The 26,783-nt window shown below is 42.0% G+C and overlaps 1 protein-coding gene across 1 annotated transcript; it reads right to left on the reverse strand.

The window, feature by feature from the left end:
- Positions 1–630: 630 nt before the first annotated feature.
- Positions 631–26,522, reverse strand: ZNF365 (zinc finger protein 365). The gene is made up of 5 exons (XM_037002982.2): positions 26,220–26,522; positions 21,363–22,118; positions 9,621–9,801; positions 4,209–4,246; positions 631–3,486 (listed from the first exon to the last, which is right to left on the reverse strand). The coding sequence occupies exons 2-5, from the start codon at positions 22,103–22,105 to the stop codon at positions 3,225–3,227; spliced, it is 1,224 nt and encodes a 407-aa protein (XP_036858877.1). The 5' UTR covers positions 22,106–22,118; positions 26,220–26,522; the 3' UTR covers positions 631–3,224.
- Between the last annotated feature and the right edge of the window lie 261 nt (positions 26,523–26,783).

Below are 26,783 nucleotides of genomic sequence, written 5' to 3' on the forward strand. Positions count from 1 at the left end.
TGCCACAGTTATTTCCCAAGAACATTATGACCTGGTGAACTCATTAACCTTAATACGGGTAAGTGTAAGAACAGGCTGAAGTTCTCTAATAGCTCTTACAGTTCCTAAACAAATGGAGTCCCCTAAATTTCCCTAATTTCATGGTTCTTAAAAGACCAATGACTAAGTAATTCTACCAGTGGTATACTTTTCTCTGTTATCTATCCTGATCACTCTCCAGGCCTTGCAATGACTAAGATGCACAGCGTACACAGGCTGAGACATACACTGTTGAGATCTGTTCATGGTTTTTGCTAAGAGTTGACACATTTAAAAATACAGTGTATGACAATTACTCATAGTTGTGGAGGAAGATGAGAGAAAAAAATCAAGGGGGCTTTTAATGAGGACTTCTCAGTGTGAACATATGTAAAAAAGACCTTTTAGAGATGGGCACTATGATAAACAAAAAGAATCAAGCTAAGTTCTCAAGAAAGCTTATAGGCACAAGATCATGGGGATAATAAACAGTAAAATTTGTAAGTACAATAAACAGCTTATTCAAGAAGGACCATTTTGTTCATTATTAATGGAACAGCATACTTGGCTCCCAGAAACATTTCGACTAGACAAAACATGCCAATACATTAGTCAGAAATATAGCTTTATTGTTACAGTATTTCATAATCTAAAAATTTTTTTAAATTCTGGGAACAGAATATTGCAACTTCCACACAAATGACTGACTCTGCAGAATACTGGAAAACAGCAATCTGAACTTTGTGATTAAGAATCTGTAACCTAGTTTGGGAAGAAAGAAGTAATGAACAATTCAAATAAAGATTTCTTCCTTATGAAACAAATAATAATATTAGATCCATTCTTCAGTTTAACCTTGAACATGTTTTCCCAGAAACTTTGGTCATTTCTTTAAAAACAGCAGCTCTAAGGTTGACTGCTCATGTGCCTGGAGAAAATACTTAAAAAGAAGACCCAAATGGGTCACATGGCTCAGGCCATGGCACATAAGTGAGACATCACTCAGAATGACCCTGCTCCCATGTTTCAACAGTAAATTTATGTCTAAAATGAAGCACAACATATGTAATGCATGTCCTTGTAAGAGGGTCAGAATTTGCTAGGAACTAAAAAATCTTTTAATGTAATAAAATCTTAAAGTCATTTGTCTTGTGTAATGTACAGAGTAGAGTAGATATGACATTGTGGTGTTTTCTGAAGATCACTGGGTACCACTGTCAAAGAGAGCTGTTATACCCTCTAGGCATATTAAATGAAAACTGAAAATGTAGATTACATTAAATAAAATGGAAAAATCTGGCTATCCCACCTTTAAAAACAAGTTGCTGTCATTGCACACACACATTACAAGAGCATGCAATACAACAAGTCAATTTTTTAGTATGTAAAAGGCTAAAGTGCATTTGTGGTATAAACATCAATAATAACTTTGGAGGAGGTTAATTTCCCAAATAAATAATAATTATAACATTACAATTTTTATAATATTAGCCTAAACAGCAATATTTACAGCAATGTTTTTTTCACACCACTGTTTTGTACACCAAATGAATGGTACTCCCATAGGCCAAAAATGAAAATGAAGATTTAAAAATCAACACTTTCACTATGATAGGTTCAAAATTTTTGTATAATGATAAGTTACACTTTTCAATTTACTGGCATTTTAAGTAATGGCTTTATTACCTATTTTTAATTCACTGCTTATTGCGATAGCAATCAAAATTCTACTAATGTTAATTAGGTTAGTTTTAATTTTTTATAGAAAAGAATTCAATTGACATGAGCTAGCATATATAGTTTAAAAACAACCCATCACAAACACATACTTTTTCATGAGTATTTAAAAATAAATTATTAATACTTAACATATATTTTATGAGTTTTCTATATATATATGTATATGTATATGTATATGTATATATTTGTGAACACAATTATTCTTGTTTACAGAAGAATGTCAGCACTTGTAAACTCTGTGGGAGAGCTGGTGATATTGCCAAGATTAAAAAATATATATATCATGGAAATTCATTCTTGAAGAAAAGCAGGATGTTCTTAACAGCTGGTTCTTTGTGGAAACAAAGGCTATTTGGGGAAGGAGAGGACAGTCTCTGATTCTGGATCCCACATGCACTGTTTACTTCAGAAACTGCTTTAGAAAGTAGTATACAATGAACACTTCAGATACTTGGCTGAACAGTAAGAATGTATATTTTAGTCATGAGAGGACACAGAAGCAGCAGGAGGTGTTAAGAGTTAGGCCAGCAAGGAGACAGTCATGCCCACAGCTAACACAGAGGCTACTGATGCCGCCAGGTAAACAGATCTTGGGAAAAGGCATCTGCAGTTTCCAGGATGGCTCACAATGCACCAAACATGCAGTCTGTGCTGGCCTTCCGGCCACCCAGGCCCTGAGCGGGTGACAGGTGCCAACCACAGGGCTTTATGTCCTGCCCAACCACAGCAAAAAAACAGCCAGTGAGACAGAGGCTGGCAGAATGGTCTTAGAGTGCAAAATACTCAGCCACAGAAGGGAGCAGAGGTGTGCCAAAATCTGAATAAACATGCATCCAGGGAAACAAAAACTCTGAAATCAAACCAGGAAACAGTCCGTTGAAATGAGAACTAAAGTCTAACTGGGCAAGTCCCTGAAGCAACCCAAACACTGAAATCTTGATTAACCAGAATACTGAGGGAAACAGGAATCCTTATTTTGGAGGCTTTCAAATAGAAGAGAAGGTTAAAAACAAAAATCTTTCTATTTCTTAGTGGGCAGTGGGCACAGATACATTTTTTTTTAGTGCCTGACATCTTGTGCAGCCTTAGGTATGAGAATTAGTCACCACTGTACAGATCCCCAGATGTGGAAATTATTGGAGACTGGGCTTAGTTATTCTAGAAGTTGTAGCTTTGCTTTTCTAAAATTTTGGGATAAAACTTCTTTCAATTTTTTATCCTTTCTGTAATTTGCCTCTTACTTCTAAAAACAGGCGTGTCATAAAATTCTGATTCTCCAAGATTCTAGTTTATTAGATTCTGGTGAATTCAGATGCTTGTATGGACACCAAATAAATATGGTATGGTTTGTCCTTTTCTTTCCCAATGTGTCTTACTGTGGGGTGTACCCAAAAGGACATTATTGTTGGCCCCTAGAACAACACTCCCCAAAGCCTCATGATTGTGGCCCTGAGCCACCCACTATTTCAAATGATGTTCACAATCGCTGTTGGCTTTTTTTTGACCATTTTGGGTCTTATGTTGCCTTTGCGGCTGAGCCCCAGAAGGTCCCCTTTCTTTGGTGGCCTACAGAGTTCCCTCGGGGACTCGGCCTGCTCGTGCATGGACTTGGCAGGCTGCGCACTGGCTCTGTCATCCTTGGCCTTCTTCGGGTGGCTTCTTCCCTTCGGATGAAAATGGGCCTTGACATCAGGGTGGTTACATACATGATGTGGGTGCCCTCGGCTTCTGCAAATGGTCAGGCAGGAGGAGGGAGATGGGCAGAAAGAAAGATTTCTTTAAAACCTGAAAAGAATAAAAGCTACCCATGGCATAATCACTCCAGCATGCTAGAGCCATGATAATGCTGTCAGTAAAACAAGTAATATATATATTGGTGTTTTTCTTCCAAAAATTCCTGGGGCATTCATGAAATCATCTCATGATACTAAATTCCTAGGAATTACTAGTCCTATTTACCAGTCTTAAAACTGAGGCATAGAAAACTCAAGTAACTAGCTAAGATAATATATACAGCTGGTCTATGGCAAAGATGGAACCAGACCTTTATCTCTTGACTCTTTAAGTGACTACCAGAGGACTGAGACAAATCTGTAGTATTATAGCTATTACAGAGTATATAATTCAGAGTATAAATTATATATATCTAATATAGTACACATACTACATTACTATAGAGCTATTATGATTACCTTATAACTCAATGAGAAAGTTATACTACATAATACTATCAAAATACTCCTCTAGTACTATCATACTGCCATATACTAATAGGCTGTTAGCGTAGTTAAAAGTCATATTCACAATTTGCAAAATTAGGTACACAGCAGGTCAATTTTCACCTGAAACTTTCAAATTATTTATATCATAGATATTATATAACATGCAACCAGAAAACATATATTATGCAAACATTATCAAATAGCCAAAGTATAGAAAGATATACATACAGGCATTTGGGTTTCCTATTTGAGGAGATGTCTGTAAGCTGAGAGAAAACAAATAAGAAAAAAAAATTACTTCATTTGAAGGTTGGATTGGTTTTAAAAATCTTTCTTGCTTATATATCTAAGACACCGTACTCCTATAGGGAAGCTAGTAACTACTGATCACAGCAGTGAACAAAACTGTCTCATGCTCAGCCTCTGTGCCTCCCTGTTCTCTGATTTCCAAGAAGACAGTATCAGTAGATCTCAAAAATCTCAAGAAACGTCAAAGAGCTCCCCAGTAGAGCAATATTTAAAGAAACATGTTTTTTAAAAACTGGAATGATGTTCCATTATTTCTTGATTGATTCAGGCTGTATTTTCAGCTAATTTACTACAGCTGTGGCTGGTAACAGTGTATCAACTAAGGGGAAAATTGGCCTAAGATGTTTATTGTCTAAAATACATCATTTCTAAAATGAAAGCATATGAAGACCAACTCCACAACTGTCCCTGAGGCCATCTATCATTGAGATTATTTCCCACTCCCAATAAAATATCTTCAGGCACTTTGTGGCTGGCCCAGAATATCATTTACAGAACAAACTGATAATTATCATTTTGTGATCCAGATGTTACTATCCACTTCACAGGCAAACTCAGAGTAGTACCAACCTTCCTCATGTAGACGTCACAAAAAGAAGTGGTGTCCATCAGTGGGCAGACCGACAGAACTAGATGACAAAAAAAATATGGAGAAAGGGCCATCTTGGTGTTGGGGCCCAGTGTGGCCAAGACACATCTCCCTACTACACTCAAATACTCCAAGAAACCAAACTCAGCATAACAAAATCACCTCCCTGGTTCTTCTGCCTGCAGCTTGAGCTTTAGTCAGGAGCAAATTAGAAAGTTTTCTTTTATTTTTGAGAGTCATGTCTCCAAGAAGGCAAGATGGAATTCTCAGCTTCTGCTTTTCAACAACTGAGAGTCAGCATTATCCCTGACCCTGTTCACACTGGCTGGGTTTGGCATGGATTAGTAAATGCAAACAGAAAAAGGCACCTTTCCTGTATGAAGGCTGGGAGGTTCTGCAATATACAAGGAAGGTAAGACAGATGGCTCAGCAAACACGAGGCTGCAGCTCCTGGGAACCCAGAAGGAATCAACATCTTGCCGCAGCCCCACTCCTGCCGATAGGGTTTCTCAACTGGGCTCTTTGAATGGACTTCAGTGCATGCCTAACTTCCTTTAAATTCTTTCCTACTTTTTAAATTACTACTAAAGCATAAAAAAAGTTTTCACTTTACTGTATGTATGTATATAAGCACATAGTTTGATGATTTGCTATATATGTATACATAATACCCTTTGGAATTTTATGCAAAATTAAGTGTGTGTTGTGTATACATACACACACACACACACACAGACACCTTCTCTGCCTGGGGAAAAAGGCAACAGGTTATCAAATGCTCAAAGGAGGCTCTGACTTCCAAAATGTTTTAAGAACCAAAATCTTACTGCCTAAGAAAAGTCATAATGGACTCTGCTGGGACCTCAAGAAATGACAATAATTTATTGTCCCTTACAGAAAGGAAATAAAGATGGGTAAAGATAAGCCACATACCTCACACATTCACATATATACAGGTATGATTAATTGTGCATGGTGTATGTCACACACTGAGTAAAATATGATCATAATACAGCCACAGTTAACCCTCAAAATCACCCTATGAGGTAAGCATTACAGATATGGAACTAAGGCAGAAAAGTTGAGTAGCTTGTTTGAAGCCTTAATGTTTTACCAGTGTTAGGACTGGGCTTCAAACCCCAAATTAGCCTGGCAATCCTTCACTCTGCACTGCCTCCCTAAAAAGTATGCATTTGTGTATAAAAACATAAGGGTAAGGGAGTGTATACATAAAAAGTTAAGTGGATTCCATGGCTGAATCTGAATTTTTTCCAGTGATCCCACAGATTGTAAGGTTTGGGGTGGAGGTACGGCCTGTTATCAAAATGCCAACAGAATTTCACATGTTCTCCTTCCTGTGAACACCAGAGGTCACTGTTGCTTCTGGCCCCTACAGTCTCAGGCAGATGGAGATGCTCTTCTCCCTTACTCGTCTATCTACACCCTAGTCCTACAACCCAGTCAGTTTTCTTTTTGTTTAGGGAGAGGAGCATATAACGATGGGGATCAAGAGAATCCCTGACTGAGGTTCCAGGTTGGAAAAACACAAATAACCCTGCACCAAGAGCCAATCTAAGTACTTCTAAAGCACAAACATGGTGTTTTAGGTAATAGATTTGGGGAAAGTGGGCACCCTACATGCAGCCCTCTAACTTCCCGTGTAAACAGTAGCACTGTATGTTCAACTGTTCCAGCCCAGACCTTTAATTCCTCTCTTTCCCTTACCTGCTAAGTCTAATCCTCCATCAAGGCCAACTGGTTTTATCAATTCTACTTCCAGGATAGATCCTATACCCATCATTTGTCTCCACCTCTGCTCCGAGTTGCCCTCCCTTCTCACCTGCCAAACCATAATAGCCTTCCAACCCGCGTCTCATTCTTGCACACCTCCAGTCTATTCTCCACAGAGTAGCCAGAGCGATTCTGCTAAAACACAGATTGCCTCCTGCTTAAAACCTTCTGATGGCTTCCCTGTCTGCTCTGGAATAGATGCAAACTCCTTATATGACTGTAGCTCCAGGGGAAGGGTGTTCTTGGCCCTGGGTGAATCCCTCATGAAACTGGTGACCTGAAATAAGTCAAAGAAAAGGGTAGGTTGGGAGAAAACATTTTTTATTGCTCACAGCTTGCTTGAATTTGCTGGCTAGGCCCAGCCCGTCTGCCTCCTCTGGCCGCCACTCACGCTCTGCCTCCACAGTGTGCTGTCTACTTCCCGCCGGTCCCTGGGGGGTGGGAAGCAACTCCATCGCCAGATCCTCTACCAGCCCCTTGCCTCAGATCAAAGGGAGGCTCTGCAGTGGTAAACACCTATTGATATGTAAATGAACTAAGGGTATGCAGGAGATTCTGGAAATTGCTCAATTTACCTCACAATGACTTAGAAGCCCTGGCATGATCTGGATCCTTCCTGCCTCTCTGACTTAACAACCCCTATTACTCAAATGTGCCAAGCTTGTTCCCTCCTAAGTCACTTCCAAATTTTCCCAGAGTGACCTACTTACTACTCAGGTCACAGTACAAGTATTTCACCCTCAGCAAGGCTTTTCCTGACCACTAAAGCTACAGTGGGCATCTGAAACATATCATCTTACTTTTTCTTTACAGTAGTTATCAGTACTACCCTTGTTGAATTATCCTTGTTGTTTATAGTGTCCCCCTTCGCACTGAGCACAGTAACCTCATCTATCTTGTTCACAGCACTTTAAGCACCCAGTAAGTGCTTCATCCCCCATAAGTGTGTATAAAATGAATTCCTGCTAATCCTCTTTTAGTAACCTGCAGGAAATAAACATAATGCTTAAAATAAGATTATCCAAGCTGTTTCATGACCTTCCATTTGAGCAGTTCTGTGAGTGATTTTGGCAGATGGGCTATCAGGTCACTTTGTGTCTCATTTGACAGCATTTTTCAGAGCATAAAGACAAAATACTTGAGTAAGCATATTACATTTTTAGAAATGATCCAGGTGAAAAAGAACAGGAATGCTCAAAGGAATTAAGGGAAAAGTTAAAGATGCTGAAACATTTCAGAAACAGGACTAAATGTGAGGGTGAAGAAATTTTCTCTAGAGCACAAAGGAATCTTTAAGGCTAGAAGACACCTTAGAAAGGAACAACTTTTATACCAATCTTGAAATTTCACTGCTGTCTGGAGGTGGTAATGAGGACAACAGGGAAGAGGAAAGACAGACGGAAATGGGGGTGAATGTGACAAAAGGGAGATGAAGAGGACTGACACTGTTTTTGTAGCATAGTCTTAGTGGTGATGGAAAACCAGGCCTTTGCAGCCCCCATTTGAGCTCTGTGACCGCATGCCACAACCATCTCCTGAGACAGGACAAGATGGGAGGAGAGAGAGACGAGTTCAGAGTGTCCCTCCAGCCACAGTTAGTTATGACTGGACTCTTGCAGTTTCCCCAGGGGGTGACAAGGAATGGAAGAGTAAAGGTTCCTTCTCAGGAGGCCACAGACCCCCACTTGAAAAATAATAAATACATCACACAGCTGAAACTGCTTTGACAACAGTTACTGAAACCTTGCAGATATAATGATTCTCTTCCTTCCAGTCTACTTTTGCTCCTGACTGGAAGGTTCTGGACCTTGCATTACTGCACTGCTCTAAGGCTGAGCGTGCATTACAGTAAGCAGCACTGTGTTAGATTTCTTCGTTTCTTTCCTTCCTCCCTCTTTTTCTGTTGTTTCTCTCCTGACTTCTTTTATCCACCTACCTTTCATTTCTTTTATTATTTAATCATATTTCTTTTTAATCTCAGCTAGAATGCTCAAACTAAACTTTTCAATAAAAAATGGCACCTTTACTGACATTTGGTTAGCATAAATGCTACCCATTTTTCTTTTCCATATATATAGTCCATTTGGGGGAAAGTAAAATAAATAATCTTACAGGAAGGAGGTAAGCAAAAATAAAGTTGAATAGATAATGAAAATGTTAAAAATGAACCACTCCGGATTTCAAAAATCCTTTCTTTGACTTTGTTTATGCCATTAAGGAAACTGTTTGGAGTGCAAATATGACCACCCAACTCCCTCTCCTACAGCAAGGTTATCTGTACCTCCCCCTCCAAAGGCAAGGAATCTTGATCAAGTCACTTTTGAGAGTGTGGACCTTCATCCATATCCAGGGTTCTCATCTGAGCTCTGGGGTTTCTAAAGTCCCTGAAACTATATATAAAATTACACACAAAAATCTATATAGAACTATCACTTGTGAAATTTTCTAAGTCTTTTTGAAAATCTACTTAAAGAACATTTCACCTATAGAGACTATCAAATAGTGTTTTCCTTCCTATTAAGGAAAAAAAAAAGGTATGTGGCTAATTCTTGCTCCACTGAGAAGGGCCAAAGCTTTCCTAAGATTCTCTTGAAGAGCTCCAAAATAGGATAATATCTCCCAATCTACTGGAATACCAAGGTTGGGACAGATGATTTCTTTAGATACCTCAAACCCTGCTATTCTATAAATATAAAAATATGTCTCCCTATTCAGCTTGGTGTGGTGTGACAGGGCGCAAGAACAGAGACTGTGCACCCAGGTTTTTGCTTTCTTCCAGGTGGCTTGAGTCACCGGTGTCACTTTCATAACACAGGCATGATCAGTGTAGTGCTTCCAATTATCCAGAAAGTTCCTGCAAGTCACTTCCCAGTCCCTCTTTCCTCTGTCCTTGACCCAGTCTCATGATACCCAAGTGCCTCGTACTTGATGGCTGGACCTGGGTGACTTACCACATGCTCACTTATGTCTCGGCAGAGGTCGGTGGCCTGCTGGCGTTGGTAGTATTCTAGCTGCTTTTCAGCCAGTTCTACCCGTTGCAACAGATTCTCAATAAAGTCCTGGAGCCGAGCTTTCCCCTGAACCTCCTTCTCAGCTGCTGCTTCCAGGAAATGGTTGAATGTAACAACTTCTCTGCAAGGCAAAAATGTCAGAACACAAAACGGAGAAATGAGACAGGGATTCATTCAACACATATTTATTAAGTGCCTACTATGCAATATGTCAACAGCAATGATGAGGCAAAATTTTATTTTAGTGATTACATTTAGAGGTTACATGTTAGTAGAGGGAAAAAGTCACCATAAAACATAAATAAATATCTGTCAGATGGTGCTAAGTGCTAAGGAGAAAACTGAAACTGGGTACAAGGGTATAGAGAGTGACAGAGTGAGTAATACTTTAGAAAGCAAACTCAGGGACAATCTTTTCATGGCGTAACATTTGCACAGACAACTGAAGGAAGGGAGGCACAGGACAGGCAGATAACCTGGAAACAGCTAGCTGGGCTTGGTGGGAACGTTCATGTGGGTCTGAGGTACAGCAAGGAGGCCTGCGTGGCTGGAGCAGGGTGGGAGAAGGGGAAGACAGTGGGAGCAGAGAGCTGGGTAGGGCCTAACAGTCACTGCGAAGACTCCAGGTTTTATTATAAATGAGGTAGGAAACCACTGGATGCTTTTGAGGAAGTTCTGACTTGTATTTTTAAAGTCCCGCTGTTGGGGGAGAAAAGACTACAGGTAGGGAAGGTATGGAAACAAGAGGCCATGCTGAGCACCGAAGTGTGTAAAATAAGTCACCTTGTCCAATAGTATAGTTTTGAGCTAAGAATGAAACAATCCAAGAAATGCTATCTCGAGGCAGATCCAAGGTCTGCAGGAAAAGCTAACGTAGGACATAGGAGAGGCAATGTGCAGGTTGCCCTTCCCTAAAAAGTTATGCAAATCAGCTCAAACAACATTCCTTTATCCACAAAATTCACTGTGGTTTACAAATCCTGAATAATTTTAATGACTTTATTACTATTTTATATCTGCTTTTTATTTCTAATCCAAGTATATGAAAATAACACTTTCCTGGTTTATAACTAAGCTCTTTATAAATATTCAAAACACATTAAAAACATAAAGAAGAAAATATCACCTGAAACTCCATTATCCTGAGACCAACAACATTAACATTTTGGTAGCCATCCTGGTAAACATCTCTACAAATACATGCACATGCACACATGCATGCACACACACCCCCACACACATACACAGACACGGGTTCCTGGCCTTTTTCTAAAGCCAACCACGAGATCATCAGCACTAATAGGAGTGTATTATCACAAATCTCTTCATCAGAATTGCCTCACTTTGTAAGAAATTATGATGATCCTTTCAGTCATCCCCACTGTATGCCTGGCCACACCCACAGGTGCTAATGAATTTCGTGATGTTACCACCTGTTGGATATAGTCACTGCTTTTACGTGTCTTCAAAATCTCTCTTCAACCTTCATTTTTCTGGCCATGTCCAACTTCTGCAGAACCAAGATTCTAAAGACTCTGATCAGTGGTCCTCCAGCCTCTTTCACTTTAGATTAACGAACCCTATTTATTTCAATCTAGCCTCATGCAGTTTTAGACAGTCCATTAAATTCATTGCTTGCTCTAAACCTTCTCAGCTTCCACTTGAGCTCTATTTTCCAACAAGCTCCAGAATTTCTTGAAAGTAGAAGTTCAGGGAAGTCTGCCCCAGCAAGTAACAGCCTTGTAGGTTTTTGTAAAACAGCTGATAGTGGCTTCCTTTATTCTGTACAATGGGTCAGTGAGCCACTTTTGCAATTAGTCATGACTTTTCTCTCGCAAATATATCTCGTCACATTTGGCCATAGTGAAACAAACACTTCTGACACTTCTTACAAAGTCAAATGTCTCTGCAAAACTTTGGGAATTATATATTTATAGAAATAGAAAAGAGACTAGTTCTAACGATGACTCACTCAAAGAACTGCTTGTTATACAACCCCCCTTTTTTCCAGTTTCCTATCCAGGATCAAACATAAACCCTACCCCCATAATAATTTAATTATCTTTCAGTAGCTAAGAAATACGTAAGAGGAAGAAGTGTCCTTTAGGAAAGCTTTTGTTTAATCATCAAACTTCAGGTTTATTTCCAGATGTTTCCATTTGAGCCCTGAATAAAAGTGCACTTTCCAAGCTGTTCAGGCCACAGACACAGCCAATTTTCAAGCTCTACCGTCATTCAGCTTTGATCTGCCTCCTAAGTCACAAACTTTAACTAGCAGCAAAATGGTGAAAGGTCCATCCAGGAGCTACATCCAGGCCTTTCATGATTCCAAGTTATGGTTGAGATCCTTTGCATGCAGTATCTTCACAGCTCATAAATACCACTAAAAACACAGCCCAGGAAATGGCTACTGCTTCCTCTTTCCAACATTGAGGCTTCAATTCATTCAGAGTCAAAAGCATTGAAGAGACTTCCTGGGTGATAATTAGAGTAACTGAATCATGAAACAGTCTCCCAATTATACTTAAAGGGAAAACAACCAAAATCCACAATTCTCTCCTTCATCAAAAACAAAAACAGGGAAAAAAGAGCCAGTGTATTTCTTTCAATTCATTTTGGCTAATAATATTTACCATATTATCTCATTACAGAACTATTTCACATTATAGGAAATACAAAAATTGACCTATTGGAAAATGTAACTGAGCAGGGGCTGAATGAGCTTTTTGTTCTCTGCTCAAAACCCATTACTCAATACAATACATGACACATAATAAATAATCAATAAATATTTTCTGTAACTAATGTTTAAAAAAGACAAGAAACAAAAAATGACTTGTAATCCAACCTCCCAGCAGTAACTACTGTCAACATCCTGTTACATTTTTTCCAGTCTTTTTTTCTGTGTGTATTTACTGTTCTTGGGCTCTCAGCCTGTACAGTTTAGAATATGAAAGAGCAACATTTGACAGCTTAATCCCACAGGATTAACATCACAAAAGCAAGAGAACAAATCTGAATGCAATACAGCTTATGATTGTGTCTGCACTTTTAAATCACGTAATATTTTGCTACTGGTTCTATATAAAACATTTACAAATTAACATTAATATTCCCAACTAATGGTGGAGTGTTATGTCACTTCATAGAAGACTAGCATCCTTTTCTAATTTCCTCCTCATGAAATTATCTGGTGCCCTGAAGCTGAGAAGTTAATACCCTTTGTATTTTTCAACCGATCTGGCGCCAATGCTAACCTAATTTTGGTTTATGGATGTTCCACATCAACTAAAAAAAAAAAGACAGTTAAAACAAGCCTGATGATTTAATTTTAAAAGAGAAGTTACACAAGACAAAGACTAGAGAAGTTCCTCATACTGAGATTATGTTTGGGTATCTGTATTAGACGAAAACAGTAACAAAACCCAATGACTAATTGTGAATAGCATGTGTGGACAACTTAAGATCCTTCTTGCACATCCTGTTCAGTCTAGATTAACAATATCCAGAAACACCTCTCATTTCCCCAAGGAATCTTGGGAATTTCCTGAATGGAAAAGAAAGAAGTTTAGCCACATTGCATTTATAACCTCTTTAATAATTAGACTCCAAACAACAGTAAACTATCCGTTCACAGTGCAAGACAGACCAATGGATTTCAGTGTAGGGGAGAATGAAATATTCATTGATATGATTCAGATTCCATGTCATGATTAACCTTTAAGAAACTACCCGTTGTCAAGTTTTGGCATAGTACCAAAGCAGAAGAGCCACTATTCTATGGAAAGGCATTACAGTACCTCTCTCCATTTTTCCTGTTACATATCCACGAAAGATTGGATTTCCTTCACCTACTTCAACCAACACAACAAATCCGTAACAGATTAAATGCAGAACTACCAAGTTCTGGCTACCTTTCATTAAGTCTCATATTAAAATTATTTGTAAAACTTATAACCAATGTCATTCAATCTTCACTAGACTATTTTTGGGAAGTTAGTTACTTTTCATAGAAATATGTTATCTATGTTAACAAATAGTAGATTTCTTATTGCTATTTTAAGCAAATTAATAAATTTTTAAAAAATTTCTAATACATAATATTGATAGAGAAAAGCCACATGAACAAAAGCTTTGTGAGGTCCTCAGATTCTTTAAGGAGTGTAAAGGAAAGTGAGGCCAAAATGCTTGCGAGCTATTGCCATACTGTGGACCAGAGATCCTGAACCTCAGAACTCTGGGGAGCATAGACAACCTGGGCTAGAACACTAGTCAGATGCAGCCACAATCCATGGCTTATCCCATTATTCAGTCACTCAATATTTACTGAATGCTAGCAGGTAGTGGGGTTAGTGTGCGGGCATTCATGAACGCTGTCTGTTCTCAGGAAGCTTACTGACTAACCCAGGAATCAGCTAACTTCTGCAAAGGGCCAGGGAGAGTAAGTATTGAGGTTCTGCAGGCCATATGATTCTCTGCTGCAAATACTCAACTGTGCCTAGAGCAAGAGCCACAGAAGCTATATCAACAAAACTTTATCTAGGGGCATTGAAATTTGAATTTCATATCATTTCCATATGTCATGAATAATTTTTTTTTTCACTTTTTTCAACCATTAAGAAATTCTTGGCTACGGGCTCCACAAAACAGGCAGCAGGCTGGATCTAGATTGTGGGGCACTTGACCTCTTACGTAGGGGTAGAAGCAGACATTAAAAGAAGCAAATACTGAAAGACATAATTACAAACATGAGTGGAATGTGGCTAAGGAAAAAATAATAATATGATGCTATCAGACAGAGGAGCAAGGACTTGTGGGGTTTTATTTTAGTTCTCAATCCTGTGACTCAGAACACAGTGTGAAAGCAGAGGCCAGATGAGAAGATAAAGACAATCCTTAGTGAAATTTAACCAGGATGTGGGTTCAGACCAGCTTTGGGGAAATTAACTAACTGAGTCTAGGGCACTTTCAGCCCCATCTCTGACTTCTTAGTTATTATTTTTTTAAAAAGTTAAATATGATGGAATGTAAGGGTTTAAGCTTCAGTGGAAAATTTGCTTATTTAAAGCAATATTTGATACTAATGGAAAAAAAACAGTATAGTATAAGAAACTGGCCTGAAGTTCATTATTATGCAGATTGATTTGAAGACCTAGAAATCTGTCAGTATTCTGAAATTCAGAAACAGAGGGGGGCCATGACATGAAAAAAAACCCTTTCAGTGCAATCAAAGCTTTATTTAGAAAAAATTTTTACTCACTCACACAATCATTTACAGGATGGCCAAAGGGACTGAAACACTGATAATATTTCATTTTTTATAGATTGAACCCCGTCAATCACTTCTGCAGTGGGTTAAAGACAGGTTAATTCAGAAAAATCAAAGATGTACTATCACGTGAACCACACACTAAAAAGCAGGCAGAGGGAAGAGGAAAATGCACATTAGTGCACCATGGTGCTCACTGCGATTTTACATGGGCATTGAACCACACACTGTGAACAAGGGGTCAGCACACCGATCCTATCACATACACAATATGTGATCCTACCAACAGGCCATCCGTTATATCTATTTCCCTAAGTGTCTAGCTTTCATGGCCATCCTGCAGCCATACGATCCCTTCAGGCCTCATCAGTGCACATCACCTTCATCTCTTCTCCAGCATCAGTGACCTCTCTTCATTCAGCTTCCAAGCCAGATTCTTACTTATGCACCTGCTGGTCCTCTACCAGGGGCCCTCCCTCCAGCCCCCCTCAAAATGATCCCTCTAACCTCAGGTCTCTGCTGCTAGGAAGCTTTCCCCAACAGTCTGCTTAGCTGTGGGTTATGTGTCCTGCTGTATTGTCCCACCAGAGCCTTGTACCTTACCACAGCGCACCCTGCAGAGGACTAGTCATGCCATTTACCCCAGTCCCCTGCAAAATCATGGAGTTCAGGGACCTTGCCTGCTCTTTCACTGTGCTACCCCCAGCATCAAACATGAGCACAGCACACAATAGGGACTCAAAAAATTTCTGCTGAATGCATAAAATGTGCAACTACATTTCTACCTGAAAATCTTTAACTGACAAAAGATGTTTCTTTTTATCTTTTGCCAGACAAGCAATAGGGCATGAAACCAATAAGTACAGGAGTGTGGGTGAGATTCAAAACTGATGCCTCTCTTCTCTTCTATTCTTAAACAGTACTTTACCATCAGTTTCTCATCCCAAAGGCAAAGCTCTACCAAGTTATTTAAATTTCATTTTACATTACTGATTTATGAACCTCTTCAGAGGTATGTGAAATGGTAAAAATACCTCTAGCTAAAAATAGTCTAGCCATTGATCACAGAGCACCTCAGACAGACCATAATGTCAGCCACGAAGCAAATCCTGAAGCTGGAGTCAACCACACTGAGCACCGGGAGCCTGGCTGCAAACATGGGGCTGGGCTCGGTTCCCGGGTACCCCACGGGGTGGGATCTACTCCTGCTGCATGTCTGGGCCTGTGTCATATCTCTACTCTTGTCAGCCCTTTGCCCCATTGTTCCTTTTGGCTCCTTTCAATAAACCAAAAACCATCTAGTTTCTCATTATGAACTTTAAAAATGACTCTATGATGAAAAGTAAAATTATTCTTACTGGTTCTAAGTATATCAACACTACATTCTAAGTCTCTCAGTCCAGAGTGAGAAAGAGGGGGGTGGACAGACATGAGAAAGAGAAAAACAGAATATTTTCTTGGGTCTCCAAATTTTACCACATCATCCCTAAGAAGGCATGTTTGACATCTGGGATTTCCTAAATTGGTCTGCATGGAATACAGCCTGGAAAGAGTAGACCATATTTATACAAATTAATTAAAATGTGAAGCGAGCAGACCCTCCTGTCCTATTGAACTCTACATCTAACATGTTTTTTCTGGGCCTGCTTTCTAGCTATGGATCAGTCAAGAGATCAAGTTGTCTACTGAGGGCATTAGCTGATCAAAAATGGAAATGCCATAATTAAGAGAGTTTAGTTGTGCAAAGCAGGTTACCAAGTCAAACTTACTTTTTAAAGGCTAGGATTCCACAGCCAGGTTTGGGCAGGAACCTAAATGGACATTACCAGGCTCAGGTTATCCTTTTATGTCTCTTTTATGATACCCCTAATAATCTGTTTAAATGCTGTTCTACCTTCTGGTTTAGTCCAGCCATGAAAGGAGGAACTGGACTCATTTGGTTTACCACTGTATGACCATCAGGACCCAGAACAGTACCTGGCACTCGGCAGGCACTCAATAAATTTATAGTCTGGCTGACTCCGGGCTGGGAACAGGGCAAATGATGAAGGAAAAAGGGAAAGATTATATCTATCATAGCTTACAAGGGAGTAGGATGGAAATTAGAGGTGGAATTACAGAGGCCTCTCAGTGCAGTCAAAGGCTGGTGGTGACACATGTGCCACCCTGACTGGGCGTGGACATCCAGAGAGTCAGGTTAAATCCCTCCCTGGAAGTTCAAAGCCCCAGGCTACTGTTCCGGAAGCTTAATATCATAATCGCTCTTATGACACTTCTATTTCTTTATTTCCCAACACCTTTGATGCCAGCTGACATTTTCTTTAATCTCATCCGAAAAATAAATGATGTCACCATTCCAGTCTTCTCAAAATAGCAAAGAAGCAAGCCCATTCCAAAATGGGCCGGATTCAATATTACATAAGTCTTGACGCTCTGGGTAAATATTGTATTTTCAGAAATCTGGCTGAGAGACAGTGAATTAATAGAAAAAGCACTCAGCAGAGAGACAGGAATTTGGGTTTCAATTTCAGCTCTGATACTAAATTTCTGTCTTTGGGCAAGTCTGGACGTAATTTTCTGCATTTCTATAAAATGAAGGTTTTATCCCAAAGGAGGCAGAGCATCTTCCAGTTCTAAACCTGCACGATCACCTCAGGGGCTACCTCTGATAGCTTCCCCCTGCTGTCCCTTCAGTGTCACTCTCCTCTGGCCAATGATACAAATCCTGCTTTTCTTCCTCACTCTGTCAGTGTGGCATCTCCACATATAAAAATCTGTTCTCTACCGTTTTATCAGCTTGAAACCATGGTTTGTAGGGGCTTGAATATGGCATGTTCACAAGTGTGTTTACCCTTCCTATGTAGAGTGTAAGCTCTTTAGGGGACAGTAACAAGAACTGTATGTTCCTTGCACACACCTAGCACAGTGCTGGGTACATTACACATACTTAATCAAGACTGTCCAACCTGGTAAGTGTACAGGTAAAGTTGGGGTTACTGTTGTTACACCAATGTTCTCCAAACCCAGGGGACCAACTCCAAACCCAGGCAGTGAGTCAGCTACTAGCTGAGTCCATCCATTCTTAAGGGATACCTTACTCCAGGTTGGCTGGGCCTGATTCATCTGATTACAGGCAGTGCTCCCCTACAGCTCTGAATGCTTTTGAATCAGTAAATACCTGTCTCAATAGTACTTTTAAAGTTGCAGAGACTTTGTGAAGATGATGAGTAACTTCTTTCTCAGATTTGCACTCCAGAAACATACGGATACCTCTACAGAGGCTCAGTGATATTCACCATCACAAAAATACAAAATGTTGCCTCTGTCATAGAACATATATATGACTTCTACAATTCCAGATGATTCACCTATAGATGGCCTCAGGACAGGATCAGTCATTGAAGTCTTTTATTTCCATTTGAAAGAAAGGATTTTAAAGTTGAGGGAAAAATTCATAATCCAGGGAGCCTCATATGAACATTAAATACTAGGTTTTGCATTTCACTCTCCCATCTATACCTCAAAGGGTCCCCAGAACTCAGGTCAATTTCAGATAGGGCCGTGTCCACCTTTCTCTCACACTGAGCCTTGAGTGCTCATCTGGAAGGGTTTAGCAGGGGAGCATGGTTCCTGTTTGTTCCCTGGCCCAACGGGTATTCCCATGTTAGAAAGGTCACCTCTGGTGGAAGGCACTGCTCTCTGAGGGACGGTGAGGAGGGAAGGGGCCCGGTCTGGCCACGCAGATCTGGTTGAATTAACCTGGTTTCAGTGGCTGCAGATGGGCAGCTGGCTCCCCACATCCCCACATGGGGGTGGGGTGGGGAGGCCGGACACTGCACACACTGAGGAGGAGGATCACAGTCATTCTTTCAGACCAAGAGCTCCAGTGTCCTTCCAAGAAACAAGACTCTTTCAGTCCTACTTTATGTGCAGAAAGAGTGATTATTTGAGGCTTGAATACAGAAACTTCATGGGACAGGCCAAATGAAGGTTATAAAAATGAAGCCTTGAAAAAAAAAACGAAGCCTTGTTTATTTTCTGTTTCAAAGTATAAGGCAATTGTACTGTATTTTCATTTAAAGTGTTTTCTTTTAATATCATTGCCTTTTTCTGTTTTCTAGTGGTCCCAAAATGACATACTAAAAATCAATTCATAATTTACCTTCAGATATATCTACAAAACCATAAATAAAGATACATGTGCAAAATATATAAAACCCACAAAACTATGAAGATATATGCATATATGTATATAAGGGTGTAAAATGAGGCACTATTTTTAATAATAGGAAACTAGAACAAAGCCATGTATTTGTCAATAGCAAACTGATCAAATCAGCCATGATGTATCCACACCACAAAACCATGCAACAGCCAAAAGGAATGGCGTAATCCTGTATTTAATGCAAGAAAAGGTGTCTACAACACACTATGTTAAAACGAAAACTAACTCCATACACCACTGACAGAATAGAACAGTGCCATGATTCCATCTGGGAAAACACAGTAATTGTATATGTGTGTATAAAGTACACATGACTGTATGTACACAGAAAAGGTCTGGAAGGACAGTCACAGAACCATGGCTCTCTTGGGAAGGTGAGGTGAGGTATAGTTGGAGAGGAGGAGTGGCTTTTAACACATAACAATTCCACCCTGTTAAATAGGTTTGTTTGTTTTTACAAGTACATACTCATTTTTCAAATGGTCCATAGGTGATGTACTGGATTAACTGTAACACATTTTCATTACTGATATCTGCATGATCCACTTTTATGTAAGTTTACCAGTTATTTTTAATAAAAACGCACTGTAGAACCCACCACCCAAGATGAAGTTAGATCCTTGACAATAACCTAGACCTAACACATAATCCTCCCTGCCGTCCTATTGTCCTCCCATACTCCAGGCAACCACCACACCAAACTCATTATTACTTGTGTAGTTAATAAATCATTATTACTTGTGTAGTTAATAAATAAAATATAACAAATACATAAATGCAAACAATTAGTTCGGTTGCCCTTTAAGTTTGCTGCTTAGGATCACATGGAAATACCACAAATTTACTTCTAGGATTTTCTCTGTACACAGGGCAAGCCCATCTGCCATTTGCCCAGTGGTGCAGCATTAAGCACCTTTGTGGCAGTACTGGGTCAAGGCACTAACTTCCCACCTGGAAACATCCGAAGCCAGGAGAGAAACATTTTTCATTACAGCTCATTTCCCGAAAAGCCAAGTAATCAGTGGCTAATTCAAATCCATCCGCAAATGTAATTAAAAAAAAATGTCCAGCTGGGCAGAGCAAGCTTTCCCTCGAGGTAGAATGAAAGCATACAGTGAATGGCAAGTGATGATCTCTTTCACATAGGGCTTCTCACCCTCTTACCAAATGGAGGAAGCTTTAACTACTACATTTTAAGGGACAATACAAGATAAAAGAGTGCCAGGGGGCCAAAAAAGTATGAAATTAAGTCAATCTCTATCAAAGAACTCAAATTATTTGGAAACCTTCCTTCTAAAGAGGATGGCTTAATCTATCGCTTTTTCTGACTTTTGATTCTACAAACTCTGAACTGCCATTTAAAATTAAACCCAACATTCTGTGTTCAGGAGATGCACTGCATTATGTGCACTTTTCCAGTTCAAGCTGAGTCTGTATTTACTGATAAGGAAATGCTTTTCCAAGTATGAAGATGTTTAATGTAATAACTTCTCTGATCACCTATAACTTGAGAAAACCAGTGCTGACTCTTGGCAAGCAGGCATGACTCATGCTAGGATCACACATCACGATTACGGAAAGAAAATTCTCAAATTTAAATCACAGAAATTCAGCAGTATCAGAAAGTTTCCTCTGGGCTTCCTAATGTCTGCTTCTTCCAAATAAAAACTATAATTGAGTGAATTGTCAGCTGTCAAGATTTAATTAATATGGGCAAATAATTCAAAATGACAAAGCAGTCCAAATTATCTGTGATTAGACCATATCTTCATACTCAAATAAGACAGCATCTCATGTTCTTGACTTTATTTCATTGAGACTGTCAAGAAGGAATGGCTCCCCCACATGCCCTCTGTGCTTTCCCATTCAACTGCCTCAGCTCACCAGTTGGTTCTGGAAGTGGATCCCACCACAGATACACTGCGCTACTTCTCTCTCTAAAAACATTATATGTAGCTGCCCGGGTGAGAAAGAATTAGATAATTTTGACTTTCACATTGCTGGGCTGCAGACCATACACAGACAGGGTCAGTACTATTAAAAACCTTGGGCCTCCAACGTTCTACTGTATCAACAAGGAATGCGGCCAAGATACCTGCAAATAATAAATACCAAACCTTGCTCAACATTTGCTTGTAACCTGGTAGGGAGGCACCAATGGGATTAGCATCCTGTTTTCACCACTTACTCTTCTTTCCTGAGAAGCTCCTCCTCAGACTCCATCAGACGCTGCCTCAGTGAGGCAATCATCCCCACAGCCACGTCCACCTGTCTATTCAGGGCCCGCTCTCGTCTCTGCACTTCCTGCTTTTTCTGAGTCAGCTGCACAAAGGCTGCCCGAACTTCCAATAGTTCAGCAGTTTTCTGGGCCAACTCTTTGGTGAGTTTATCGATTCTCTTCTCAATGGTCCTGTCCACAGCCTCCACCATCCGATTGAATTTTTCTCTGACATGTGCCTCAAAAGAAGCTTTAGTCTCTGAGGTGGAAAGTCCAGGACTTGACCGCAGCCCATCCAGGGACTCTGTACGTAGGTCCACTGCCGTGTAGGTCTGCACATACGACACGGGCCTCTCTGCCACCACCTCGAATGGCTTCCTGTCCTTGGAGTGTTCATGTGAAATGCTGTACAAGTTAACATAGCTCGGTTTCTGCTTGACCACGTTGCCACTGCTCTGCAATTTTCCCTGTTTCAGGGGTTCTGAGGATGTGACTAGGTCTGTGTCTTTGAGGGATGGAAAGAGGCTGCATTTTGTCAAGAGGGTTCTCTCCTGGTAGCTGTGACTGAATTCCAGATGGGCCCTCAACGACGACAGGCTTCTAAATCTGGTATGGTCTCCACACCTCGGGCAGCGGAACGGCAGGCACACAGCAACATTCTCAAAGGACTCCTGCCAGGGGTATCGGCTTTCCTCAAAAGCCTTCTGTTGCATTACTCTTAAAGTCCTGGGCAGGGAAAAATAAAACAGGTAATTTACATATCTGTTTAAAAAATGTTACTGAAATGATTGTTTTTACTTATCTCCATGGGGGCAGAGGCTTTTCAGTTTCAGATGAGTTTTGCATATAATGTCTTATAATAAAATTAAAACCTACAATCCATAGGCCAAATCCAGTCACATCTACTCATTTCCATATTGTCTATTGCTGCTTTTGCACCAAATGGCAGAGGGGAGTAGTTGAGACAGACTCTATGGCCTGCAAAGCCAAAATACCTACCACTTAGACTTTACAGAAAGTTTGCCAACCCCTGCCCAGGATATAAAAGGTGGATAACATTCCCTTTTCTCCAGATGAGGAAATTGGAGCAAGGAAGTAAAGTAATACAAGGCTAGATGGAAGGTGGAAGATTCAGAACTAGAATTCAAGCTCCTGCCCTCCTGAATTTAGTATATTAATTGTAAAGTTGTGCCCTGTTTTACTGATATAATCCTGATAATCATGAATCTAAAAATTGAGGAAAACTCAACACAAATTGTCAAAATAGGGCCTGAGGGAGCAAGTTCAGTGATCTTTCCTCAAATATGGAAAAGGCATTACTCAAGTTAGGTGGGGTGGCATTAAGCATGTAATTGTCTGGAAATTTTTCACCCTGCGATTTTGCCTTTAATTTTGTCCTTCAATTATTGCTGTGATGACTAAAATGAAAGTGTTATCATAGAAATAATAGTCCCCATATTCCAGATTTACTGAAATGTGGGAACTCAATGTGTCAGGTGTCACTTGACCCAAGTGGGGCCATGGTCATGGCCAAGACTTTATTAAAAGATAGTGTTCTGTTGCCATAGGAATGAGGAGGGAGATGTCTAGGCTGGTATGTGCATACAGTGAGACAACGAATTTGACCAGATCTGTACTGTTGGAACTCAACCAGGAGTTGGGAGGGGTGCAAGTTGTAGCACTCCAAAATCTCATGACTATAGACTATCTATGGTTAAAAGAACATATGGGATGTGAACAGATCCCAGAAATGGGCTGCTTTAATTTGTCTGATGGTTCAAGTACAGTTGGACAATATCCATCATATCATAAATAAATTTTCACAAATGCCTAGGGTGCCTAAACGGTTTTCTTGGCTTCACTGGAGATGGATGGTAATTATAGATTTGCTTTGTTTATGTCACCGTATTCCTATTATGTTAATATGTGTGTGCAAATTAGTTAGTAGTTTAAAACCTATACATACTTAAGGTACTATACAAGAAGATATGTCAAAGAAATAATCAATCCTCCCATGTTTCCTTCATATGCTACATCTATAGCTTTTCTTCTTCCTTCCTAATTACAACCCTTAAATAGAATTCGTGCCTCATATCGAATTTACCGAGTATCATAATTCCTCCAGGTGGTAAAGATACCTCGAGACAAGTGCTGGGCATAGAAGCCACAGGGCATAAATCTGCAAAGAAGTAAAAAGCTAACCTTTGCAAACAATATGGCTTCTCTCTCACTTACCAACTTTACATTTCCCTGTATGGCCCCGGAAGATGACTGGTTAGCCAGAGACGGGTAAGATTCCTCAAGGGAGGAACAACCTAAGACAGGCACAGTCGCAGGGGGGCCATCAGGTGAGAATTTGGGGATCAACAGAGGTGAGGCTCAGAACCTCACCCCCCCTGCTTTGAGAGAAATCTTCTGCATCCATGGATGTCTTGCTGCCCTTGTCTAGCCTGGATTAATACTTAGTCTATAGGCACACCTGATCATCTGATCATCTACATTTGCCTTCTTACAGCACTAAACTATGTTTTCTACCTTTATCTTGCATCTACCTACCACTTCAGCATTTTATTAAAAATAAAAATAATAATAATAATAATAATAATAATAATAGAAATGTGGGATCAAGATATAAATCAAGTACAAAAATCAAACGAATATTCATATTTGATCTGATTGTTTATAGGTCATAATGCATGATCAAAACCGAAAGTTTCTGTGATGAATGCCCTTGTACTGTTCACCATGTAAGAATTTATTCACTATGTAAGAATTCGTTCACCATGTAAGAACTTGTTCGTTATGCTTCAGAAGATTGGAGACTGACGAGAATTAGGCTTGAGATGGATTAATGATTGTACATTGAGCGTTGACCCCCCTATACTGAATTTTATTGTTGTTAACAACCATTTGATCAATAAATATGAGAGATGCCCTCTCAAAAAAAAAAAAATAGGAAAAAAAAAAAGAAAAAAAAAAAAAAGAGAGTGTTCTGGATGAATTTATCTTGTCTCTCACCCTGTTTTAACATGACAACCCCTAGAGATGCCAGTGTTTGAACCAGGTAGGCATCAGCATAACTCTGTTAATAATAGCAAGTTCTTACTCCTTGTAATAATTTATTATCTTAGCCTTAGCAACAGATGACTGCTAGCAACCCTATTCTGCAAGAGGGACATATCTATCCCCTCCAGGACCCATTTCTACTTAAATGTACCAAACATTGGGCCCCCAAAAGAGGGAGCTCAACTGAGGGTCTGGGATGGAAAGTGGGCTCTCAACCTCCTCCAAAAGAGAGGTGCAAATGGTCCCCAGACAGTGAGACAAAGCTTCCAGGTTAATAAGCCCCAAGGCCCCCAAAGAGCGGAACCTCTTCCGGTGCTACATGGCTGTTTAACGACCGGTTTTGTGGGAAGAGTACGTAAACCCTGGCCAGAAGGGCTGATGAAGGCTGAAGGAAGGGGCGGTCAGGACTCCAGGGGACAGGGGCTGGGGAAGTCAGGACTCCAGGGGACAGGGGCTGGGGGAAGGGGCAATCAGGACTCCAAGGGACAGGGGCTGGGGAAGGGGCAGTCAGGACTCCAGGGGACTGGGGCTGGGGGAAGGGGCAGTCAGGACTCCACGGGACAGGGGCTGGGGGAAGGGGCAGTCAGGACTCCAGGAGACAGGGGCTGGGAGAAGGGGCAATCAGGACTCCAAGGGACAGGGGCTGGGGAAGGGGCAGTCAGGACTCCAGGGGACAGGGGCTCCAAAGGACAGGGGGGGGAAGGGGCAGTCAGGACTCCAAAGGACAAGGGGCAGGGGACAGGGGCTGGGGGAAGGGGCAAGTCAGGACTCCAGGGGGACAGGGGCTGGGGGAGGGGGCAGTCAGGACCCCGGGGGACGGGGGCGGGGAGAAGGGCCAACCAGGACTCCAGGGGACGGGGGCTGGGGAAGGGGCAGTCAGGACTCCAGGGGACGGGGGCTGGGGGAAGGGGCAGTCAGGACTCCAGGGTACAGGGGCTGGGAGAAGGGGCAGTCAGGACTCCAGGGGACAGGGGCTGGGGGAAGGGGCAGTCAGGACTCCAAAGGACAGGGGCTGGGGGAAGGGGCAGTCAGGACTCCAGGGGACTGGGGCTGGGGGAAGGGGCAGTCAGGACTCCAGGGGACAGGGGCTGGGAGAAGGGGCAGTCAGGACTCCAGGGGACAGGGGCTGGGGGAAGGGGCAGTCAGGACTCCAAAGGACAGGGGCTGGGGGAAGGGGCAGTCAGGACTCCAAAGGACAAGGGGCTGGGGAAGGGGCAGTCAGGAATCCAGGGGACTGGGGCTGGGGGAAGGGGCAGTCAGGACTCCAGGGGACAGGGGCTGGGAGAAGGGGCAGTCAGGACTCCAGGGGACAGGGGCTGGGGGAAGGGGCAGTCAGGACTCCAAAGGACAGGGGCTGGGGGAAGGGGCAGTCAGGACTCCAGGGGACTGGGGCTGGGGGTAGCATCCCTGAGTGGGGGACGTGGGTAATCACGCGCTCCGTGAGTGCGCAAGCTTTCAGGGCCCAGCGGAAACCCCAGTCCACCAGCCTGGCGGAAACGCCCTGATTCCCCGAACGGGGCAGGGCAGGCGGGCAGCGACCCCGCCTCAGGGGTCCCGGCTCAGGCCGCCCCGCTCCGCCGCGCCCGCCCCCGAGTGTCAAGGCGGAGGCGTGCGAGCACGAGTTCCTGGAGTTGCGGCCGAGAAGCCCAAGCCCCCGCCGTGCTGAGGGGCCGGGTCCCGCGCCCCCGCCCGGCTGGCTCCGTCGCCCCTCCGCGGTGCCCCCACTGCCCGCCGGGCCGCAGGTGCCCAGGCGCCGCTTACCCGACTTGTTGCTGCGGTGCGGCTGCTGCCGCGGCCGGTGCTGCGGCGGGAGCGAGGCGGTTTTCAGCAGTGCCGTAAATCAGGCTGAGCCGGGCCCGCTCCCACACCCCGCGCACCGCCGCGCCGGGACCCGCGGCTTCCAGGGCGGAGCGCGGCGCCGACCGACGCGGGCGGCGCGCGTGGATGCCGGGGACCCCGTGTGCCAGGAGCGAACCACCCGGGGGTCCTGGGGCGCCGCGCCTCCCCCGGCGGTGGAGCGGGATCCGGCTCAGGATCCCACTGACATCACCCGGAGAACTGCCGGGATCACTCCCAGGGGAGGGATGGGGGGAAGCCTGCCAGCCTCGGAGTGGCTGCGCTTTCTGCAGGCCCTGGCAAGCTTTTTCGCACTTTAGTTATTGGGGAGCGAGAGGGTGTGGATGAGGATAAAGCATGACATGGCAGGAAGGTCCGGGCATTTATGTTAGGAACTTTTCATCCTAAGCAGAGGCCAAGAATGTCCCCAAATAACTAACCTAGAGGGTCTACTCTAGCCTTCCTAGTCGAGTGTCTTGGTGCTAAGGT

This window comes from Manis javanica, chromosome 7, assembly GCF_040802235.1.
Source record: "Manis javanica isolate MJ-LG chromosome 7, MJ_LKY, whole genome shotgun sequence".
Classification (NCBI taxonomy): Eukaryota; Metazoa; Chordata; class Mammalia; order Pholidota; family Manidae; genus Manis; species Manis javanica.

Coding starts and splice junctions, on each gene's coding strand:
- ZNF365 (XM_037002982.2), bottom strand. CDS start 22,105: ATGCAACAGAAGGCTTTTGAGGAAAGCCGATACCCCTGGCAGGAGTCC. Junction 9,802..21,362: donor GAGCTTCTCAGGAAAGAAGA/GTAAGTGGTGAA, acceptor TTTGCCTTGCAG/AGAAGTTGTTACATTCAACC. Junction 4,247..9,620: donor GAGACATAAGTGAGCATGTG/GTAAGTCACCCA, acceptor GTTTTCTCTCAG/CTTACAGACATCTCCTCAAA.